This window comes from Pinus tabuliformis, chromosome 5_2, assembly GCF_031772625.1.
Source record: "Pinus tabuliformis cultivar Carrire ecotype Pingquan chromosome 5_2, CPIR1, whole genome shotgun sequence".
In the NCBI taxonomy this organism is placed as follows: Eukaryota; Viridiplantae; Streptophyta; class Pinopsida; order Pinales; family Pinaceae; genus Pinus; species Pinus tabuliformis.
The window spans coordinates 566,631,643-566,640,694 of NC_142306.1; the positions used below are offsets into that span (position 1 = coordinate 566,631,643).

Below are 9,052 nucleotides of genomic sequence, written 5' to 3' on the forward strand. Positions count from 1 at the left end.
GACTGGGCCGATGCGACAATGCGATCACTGAAATCGGTAGATCGACATCGACGATGGCATGGGACTTAAGGCGAGACCCTGGGCCGAGCGATATTGCGATCACCGATATTGGCGTCAGCATAGGCTATGCCATATGGAAAGACCCCAAGACTTTGTGATATGTGATTGCGACAGGTCGCATCGCAAAATCGCATCGCGACCATACAAAGGAGCGAGGCCATATATATATGCAACTTGCGATAAAACTGGACCCGATGGGTCTTATTGGCCCAAATATATATATTTTGAGTTCTGTAAAGAGGAGTTATTCAATGTAAATTTGTGTTTTCGTTAGATAAACGAAATCCAAAGGGAATGCACAGATGCGATGAAACCGACCCAAAAGGGTTATAAATGCAGCTGTATATTATTTCAAGTCTGGTATGAGCCATAGTGTTGGGATTTCCCGTGTTTTAATGTATTTTTCAAATACAAAGGAAACCTCGGCAAAGGAACACTTGCGACTTGCGATAGCGATTGCAGGAGGACCCGATAGGAGTCTAGGGCAGATTTAATGATATTTCAGGTGTAATAAATGGAAGATTGGAGAATTTTCCTGTGTTTTACAGTGTTTCTCTGTGTAAATAGGGAACGACTGTTTCTGGGGATTTCAAACGCCAATGGTTCCTTCTGTTACAAAACAGGTGGCCACACCATCCTTGAAGGCGTTTAGCAATGATTGCTAGCGCTCAGAGGGGGGTTTGAGCCGACAGAGGCCGGGAGCCAGAGAGCCCAAAAGAGGAAAACTAACAGATAACGTCGATTGGCTTAAATGCCACAGAATGACAGAGATATAGGAGCATAAGAGAGAGCGAAGGCGCAGCTAAGAAAAAAAATAGGAGGGTAAGCCAAAGCAAGAAGCTGAGGCGAAAGAGAGCAGTGCAGAAAGGGAAGGAAAAGAGAACGTAGAGCTAATGCACAGAGCGACCGAGTGGAGTCACTTGGAAGTCAAGTGAAAAGCCCGAGAGCTGTCATTTGCAGAGAGCCAGAGCCGAGAGCTAGAGCGAGAGCCGAGAGCCAGAAAGTCGAAAGCTTCAAAGCCACTGAGAGATGGTGTTTTGAGCCCATCGTTCCTGTGTAAAACAATGGAGTTGAGCTGAAGATCTTGTAAAAGGACTTTGCCATAATCCCAGAGAGCCTAGTCGAATTGACTAGAGCTCAAGGAGATGTAGCCCAAGACTTTTGGATGAACTCCACATTAATTTGTTGTCTTATGTGTGATGCTTGTTGCTGCATTGTTCACTGTTATATGCTTTATATTAGTTTAAACAAAATCATTTACATCACATAAACAGTTTAAATAAACATAAGCATAACCCATTATTTTCAAGCACATATTTAATTCCGCATTGGTTAATTATAAAGACTTGGAAATATTTAAGCTTTGGAAGTGGGAGAGGTTCTTGTAAGTTAGACAAGAAACCTAAGTGACCCATTTTCAGATCAGTAAACCTTATAGAGCTATTGATTCGGCGATGGATTCAGCCCGCATGTTTGTGCCATTTCCACCAGACCAAAATATTTTGTACTATTGTTCTAAATTTATGTGAAGCCATGCGCCAGATCTTCATGATCCACCTTGTATAGCTCCATCAAAATAACCAGCAAGGTAAGAGATATGCGAAGCAAATTTCCTGGAGTCAATTGCATTAACCACTATTTGTTTCTACATCAAAGGCTTCATCAAGAATACAATATTGTTCACAATATATTCTATATTAAGATACAAGCCATCAAATATAATGGGATTTATGGCCTTCCAGATTTCCCAAAAACTACAAGGGGAATGGCCAATTGTTCTTCGGTTCTCCCACTTCGCCACATCAAATAAGAATCACTGAGTCATGAACCATGTGAGTGAAAGTAAATAAGTATGAGGTCGTGAACCATACCGTGCAATAGGATATGATAATTGCTTTTTGTTTCCATCCTGCACAGTGCACATTGACGAGGTCCATACATATCTCTTTTCATTAAGTTTTCCCAAGTTAGCGTTTTGTTCTTCCAAGCAAGTAATGCATATAATATAATCTTATACTGGACCTGTGTTTTAGAAAATCTACTAAACAAGATTATATTACCACAAATGAACAAGTATGTATAGCAATAGAGATGGATCCCCCAGTGAGGTTATGCAGCTACTTGTGGATGTTCAATTCATTATAATGGAATTGGGGAGATTTTCAAGAGTGGAACATGAGAATCCAACTTGCCAACTATACCTTTAGGAAGGTTATCAGACAACTTGATGAGTTACTCTACATGATTTTGACCATGACTAGAAATGCAAAACTTTCCCCGACAAAAATATCAAAGACAAGTACTCTTTAAGAGAGGGTTTTAGAGATTTTCAGAAAAAGGTGTTGGAAATTTAACTCTTACTTATTTTGGGCATATTGAATAATATTCTTTATATAAGGTGTCTAATTGCAATTACTTGATTGTGAGATTAATTTTAAATCAATACTTATATTTGTGTTTAATTTTTGTGTGAAATGATTTTAAATATATACTATACTTGAAATTATGAGACAAAAGACTGATGAATAGTGTGACTTTATCACGTATGAAAATCAATAAGGTTTCACACCGAATTGTTCGTGTTAATTCAATACTTTCAATTAATAAATAGCTGTATTAATCATGATTTTAAAGGTCAACTATCAAATCTTACCTTAAGACTTTTGATGTTCATAATGAGATTCACCGGATCATACATCCTCCATTGGGTTTAGATTAAATCAGAAAATGAAAAATATTCAAACTTTATAATCGGGCGCTGTTTACATGTCCAACGGAAAATGTGAGGTCCTACACACGCTGACGCGCGAGCTCCTCGCCAGTTATAAACGTACCATGGAAGCCGTAGGGCACCCGTGAGGGCAGTTTGACGGAGGCCACGACGTCGAGGCCCGGGGTCCTGGGGTCCAGGATCACGAACTCCGATTTTCCAGTATTCTCGTTGTTCACGAACGTGACCACGTAGCCGTCGTCCTCTGCGGAAGTAGGAGGAGAGCGAGCGACGAAGTATGGCTCCCCTCCGTAGCAACCTTCGTCGAAGAGAAACTTGGCCACGATTTCCCTAGACTCCAAGTTGACCTTGGCGATTCCGGATACCCTGGGCCACGGCTCCGCGATGGCCATATAAGCGTAGCGTGAGCGTCGACCGACGTAGCTTCTGTTGATCTGCCCAGCCTCCAGGTTTAGGCCCGGAAAAATCTCAGTTCTGGCGGAGGCGCCGGTTGTCAGGTTCAGTCTTATTTCCGACAAGATGCTTCTCAGGGGCCGTTTGTCGGGATATTCGTTGAAGATTCCGTCGGGTGGCGTCATACAGGATCCGACAACGACAACCTCGTTGGTGTCGGGATCCTCCCAGGCATTCCACAGATGGAAGCAGAAGCAGCCGGGGACGTCAATCCACGTCATCCTTCCGTCGTCCGTGTCGTTTCTCGGCATGACGCCGAAGCGCGGGATCTTCTCCCTGTCATACAAAACCGGCGATCCTCCGACGAACATGCGGAAGATGTTGAAGATCATTTGCTGATCTGGAACGATGATGTGGCGCTTCGTAACAGCGAAGTCGTGCACCATTGTAGGATGTCGGATGTTGATGTCGACGGGGGGTCCAAAGGTTGTGCCATCGCGGTTGAAGTGGAAGTAACGTAGGTGCGGCCGTCGGACGACGTTGTAGCTGAGCACGAAAAGCTCGCCCGTCTCGGGGTCAATGCTGGGGTGCGCGGTGACCGATGAGGACCCGTGAAGCTGCCCGTCGAAATCGAACCTGCCCGCCGTCACCAGATCGCCGTCGCCCGTCACCCTGACGGCATACGGGAGATCGTCTTCGGACATAGTGAGCAGACGGCCGTTAAAGAACGCCAGCCCGGCATTAGCCACGCCCATGCCCTTCCCGGTGTTGACCAGCCCGCAGAGCCCCCGGGCACCATGCAGCAGCAGGCGCACCAGCCCGCCGTGGCCGTGGAGTTGCCCGATGGGCTTCGGGTAAAAGCTCCGCCCCGCCCGCTCCTCGCTGACGAGCCTTTCGGTTTCCGTGAACCGGCAACTGTAACTAGCCTTCCCGTGTCTCAGCGTCACGGCATGTATCATTCCATCGCCGTCAAATAAATGGTGGCCACCGCGGGGTTCGAACCGGGGATTCGCGTCATTGCGGACGTAAACTCCATCTAAGCACTCCGGTACCCGGCCCTCGACCTCCAGGTCGTGCTTGACTGGCGTTTCCGGCACCGGCGCGAAGTTGCCGCACAGTTGAACCGCTGGGTCGGATGTGTTGGGCAACGGGCGTTGCTTCTCAAGCGGACGAACCAGGGTTTCCTCCGCCGCATCAAGAACTGCGACCGCCAGCTTCTGGAGAGGGTTCCACTTTGCACCCTTTTCCACTTCTTGAAAAGCAGGTTTCGTCTTCACAGGAGTGGAAACCGGCAATTCTAATGCAGCCGATGTTTTCAGCTTCGAATCCACGGAAACCATAGTTTTCCGCATTGCCGAAGGTATCTCCCGCCTTCCACTTTCTCCAGCAGTGAGCACAGTTCGAGTCGCATTCTCGCCAAGAACCGATTTACAGCAGAAAGCCATTAAATATCAACAATACTGCAACTTAACTTCCTCTATCAAAACTTCTGCTTAATTATGCATCAACTATAAAACCATTCAATGGCTTCTATCTTTCAGCAGCTCCAGATGGAGTGTCTCTATTATATATCTTTTCTGAGAAATCGTGAAAGCCCTTCCCTCACAGCCTAGAATTCCTTCTAATCTTCGTCGGTTTGCTTCGAAAACCGATGCGCTGTATATATCATTCTCTTGCAAGAAAACGACGTGAAAACATGTGGCTTCCATTCAGATGTATGAACAGCAAGCACCTTCAATCGTTTGTTTGTTTGATCGCCACATGGCGACACGACTCCTGAGCTGTATACGATTTTCGATAGTCATTATACAATTCGTCGGTCGCCACATGGCGGAGCGAGTCCGGAACTGTATACGGCGACGTGACCGCCAGTTGCTCATTGGTAGGACGGTTCTACGATTGGCCACCTTGGACTCGACTAATCGCAAAAATGAGCGGCGGCCTCTTCCATGCTCGCTGCTCTCGTAGTTAATCTCCACTGATAATCGATTTTAGGGCGCAAAAATTTCAGAAAACGAGCGTCCCCAAAATTCTTGAAGGTACAAATTCATGTGATGATCTCAAGTTTTCATCTTATGCTGAGTTCCACCAATTTTGCCAAGCTTCTAGCATACTTATCTCATTCCAGACTTTGGTAAACTTAGCTTGGCCTCCCAAATTTTGATAATAAAAGGATAACTTAAGAACATATGGAAAACTAGATTCTTCTGAATTTTTGCATAGTTGCATAGTATACACCATCCATGACTATGTTTGTTTTTTTTGGCAAATTGTTTATTTGGGATTTAGTTCTTACTCAGCTTTAAGTTTAATAGAAATGATTGAAACTTTACCATAATCATAATTAAATTTCATTGGAATGGATTGAAATTAAAAATAACCTTGACATAAATAATTTTTTTTTTAATTTGTAATTAAATTTGACATATCAAATCTTGTCGAAAAATTATATATTGGAAGAATATATTTTAATGTATTTGGATTAAATTGTTTATTCCAGATTTGAAATGAGTGGGAAAAGGGTCCTATATTTATTTTTAAATCTATTTTAATTTTATATTAAAATTAATTTCACTAGTTAATGTAAATGGTTATTTTATATTATATATTTTTTATTTTATTTAAAAATATAATTGTACTTTTTTGATGGTCAATGATGTTGTTTTAATTGGTATATGTATTTTTCATAAATTTAAAAATGATGAGGTTATATCATGGTCATGATCAAGAATAACACTCAAATAAGATGGAATAATGAACTAGTAACTCAATATCAGAGTTTATAACGAACTTTATAATTTTTTTAATTAAAATAAAAAAAGATTGTGGAACATTTTTTTCACAAATGTGATGTTAAATTTGGCCATACATATTGTTAATTAAATAATTTAATATTTTTACTTTATAAAAAAGTAAATATAAAGTAAAAACATGTTTTAAATACTATTTTATTTTTATTTTGAAATATTAAATAATATAAATTGAGTCAATTTTTTTAAAATTATTATTTTTTATCATGTCAATTTAAATTCTTATTTTATATTTTATATTTTTAGTTTTATATAAGAAAATATGATTTCCTTATTCTTTTTTTTTTTTTGTAAGCAAAGGCGAGATTCTGCATTTCTATTACTGTAAAATAGGAAACATACACATAAACATATGGGCCGGTCTCAACCCGCCCCGAAGGGAAACCGGGTTTCTTGACCACCTGAGATTCTTAACAGCCATCCAAAAATAAAATACCATCAGTCTTTCTACCCATGCTATATATCCAGTTATCCAAAAATAGAGACCCATCAGTCTTTCTTCCCATACTATATATCCATCTACCCTTCCTACAGTGAAACTAAGTATGATTTGAGTCATGCATAACTAGTATATCTAAAGTAAACTGAAAGCAAAAAACCTCTTTTCAGCTGCTCCATCTGCTGCTAAGTCCGTGTCTCCAGATTGGCTTCATTCTCCGTCTTAACACCCATACCACTAGCTTGAAGAAACTTCAGGATCTCATCCATCTTCCTATCTTGCATCATTAAGGTGACTTGAAGATTTTTCAGCTCCTTCTTCATGACAGGTATACCCTGAGCCAATTCTACCATTTCCAGGGCTACCTGTTCAAGTGCTTTAGCTAATAATCTTTTCATGCCCCAATAGACATGCAAAGATTGTTTGTATAATGTCATCCTTCCTCTGGTATGTCCTGGATCAGGCAAATATGCCTCCCAATCCTCCATTTCTGACCCTGAATGTTCCTGCATTGCTTCCTCTTCCAAATGTTCAATAATTCTTCGAATGTTTGGGTGAGTATTTTGATGATAAGCCTCTTCTGCCTCCTGCAATTTCTTTTTCATATCTCTCTTACCTCGTTTCCTACCTCTAGCCTCACTAACCATTTCTTCCTCAAACTCAACTCTTGCTGTCCTGCCCCCTCTGCCTCCTCTCCCGCTGAGACTCCCTCTGCCCCGCTGGCTGGCACCTTCCTTCTTCTGCCCGCGCATTCCCCGTCTCCTCCCTCGTCGGCCACCCACCTGTCGCTCCCCCTCTTCCTCAGACTCCTGTTCTTCTTCCCGGTCTTCATCCTCATTCCTCTGTCCCTTTCCCCGCCTATCTTTACTTTCTTGTCCACGCCACGGTTCTTCATCCACAAGGTAATCCCGTATGTCAAACTCCGTCTCTGAGTCATCTGAAATGTTAAGCATAATCTTCCTGATGGTCTCCTCTACCTGGTTCTTGCCCTTCGCCTCTCGACTGACCTCCTTACTCCTCGTCCAGCGTCCTACATCCCTGGCTTGACCCTCCGCCATTTCCTCGTCCCCCGCTATCACCGAAATCCTCTGACTACTCTTCCCCGCCCTACAAGTCCCAATTAATCCCCAACTCCAATTCATTCGCATGCATGCAAGGCTGAATGCATTGCCAATCGGCCACCTTGGTTTCCTATAGCTTCGTTGCAACTCAAAGTCGTCATTACTCCGCAATCCATTTGTGTTTTCATAATTGGATTCAATCGCCATCACTCTGACGGGGTGTCCTCTCGTCCTCGGTTCCCAGTCCCATTTCCATCTTGGAATGATCAATGGGGCGTTGGGTTTATGACTCCAACCGATCTGAGTATTAATGCCATCCGCGCGAACCTGCAAACTCTCTCCACCATCATGAGCGATGGTACGTGTGTCCCTCCTTGCCATAATTCGTAAGTGGTTATGTATTCCCCGCTGGCACAGTCGCATCATGTAAATCCCGGTTTAATATATCGGTTAACTCTGCCCACCGCGGGTCGTCTTTTACCAACCTCCAGCTACTATCGATCCGCCTATCCACTCCTCCGCTTCCCCAATTCGCCATAAGGTCCGCTGCCCTGTTTCCGTCTCGTAAGACATGGTAAATAATCGTGTATTCAATCCCCCGCAGCAATCCTTCGATGTCTTTTATTATGCCTGCGGTCCGCCAGCTTCTTGCAACATGGTCCCAACACTTACCATCCCGTAATTTTCTCAACATGTCAATCACAATCCTGGAGTCGCCGACAATTTCCAAATTCGAATATCCATTTCTAACCGCAATGCGTAATCCCTGGTAAACAGCCCACAGCTCCGCCTCATTATTCGTCATGTCGCCCCCAAAATCAGCATATATCCATCGTGTAGACCCACTACTATCTCGAAAAATGCCTCCCAAACCTGCTTGGCCGGGGTTACCTTTCGAGGCCCCATCAAAACTTAATTTAATGCTTTCCTTATTCTTAATGACTTCATCTCAGTTGATATTCATTTGAATGTATATTGTTATTTAGTATTTTTTTAATTAGCTGATACATTTTATATCGTCAAAACTAAAAAATTATAAAAATTTAATTAAAGTAATAAAAAAATCATTAAAATTAACTAAATTATAATTGCATATTAAATGATTATTGATTATATATAATTTAAATAGATATTCATTTAAAAAATATGTAACAAGATTCTTAACCATTAAAATAAGATTTGCACTTTCAAAAATTTAGTCCTTGTAGGAAAACGGTAAGATATTCTTCAAGGTTTAAGGTCATTCGACAACAAGGCCCGAAGCTATTGCAACAATATGTATACTCTATATGAGCTCAACATGTCACTTGTGGGTATTGAATCTAGATGGGGAGGATAACAATCATTCCTCCCAAACACCCGGGGTAAACTCAATTGAACATGGGTATGGGTGGGGAGTGAAACAACATTTCTCCCAACCACCCCAACTACATCCAATTGAAAAATCTAGAGTTAAGACACACACATATATAACCATAGAGCTACATCGAATTAAAAAATATTAATTCTAGATTTGTTAATTTGATGTAGTTGGGGTGGTTATATCTACCCATCTTAA

The 9,052-nt window shown here is 42.1% G+C and overlaps 2 protein-coding genes across 2 annotated transcripts; both read right to left on the reverse strand.

Annotated features, from left to right (window-relative positions):
- Positions 1-2,643: 2,643 nt before the first annotated feature.
- Positions 2,644-4,799, reverse strand: LOC149160219 (9-cis-epoxycarotenoid dioxygenase NCED4, chloroplastic-like). The gene has a single exon (XM_089433663.1). It carries the CDS (start codon positions 4,627-4,629, stop codon positions 2,851-2,853), a length of 1,779 nt encoding a protein of 592 aa, XP_089289789.1. The 5' UTR covers positions 4,630-4,799; the 3' UTR covers positions 2,644-2,850.
- Positions 4,800-7,888: 3,089 nt separating this feature from the next.
- Positions 7,889-8,299, reverse strand: LOC149160220 (uncharacterized). The gene has a single exon (XM_089434544.1). It carries the CDS (start codon positions 8,297-8,299, stop codon positions 7,889-7,891), a length of 411 nt encoding a protein of 136 aa, XP_089290670.1.
- Positions 8,300-9,052: the final 753 nt, after the last annotated feature.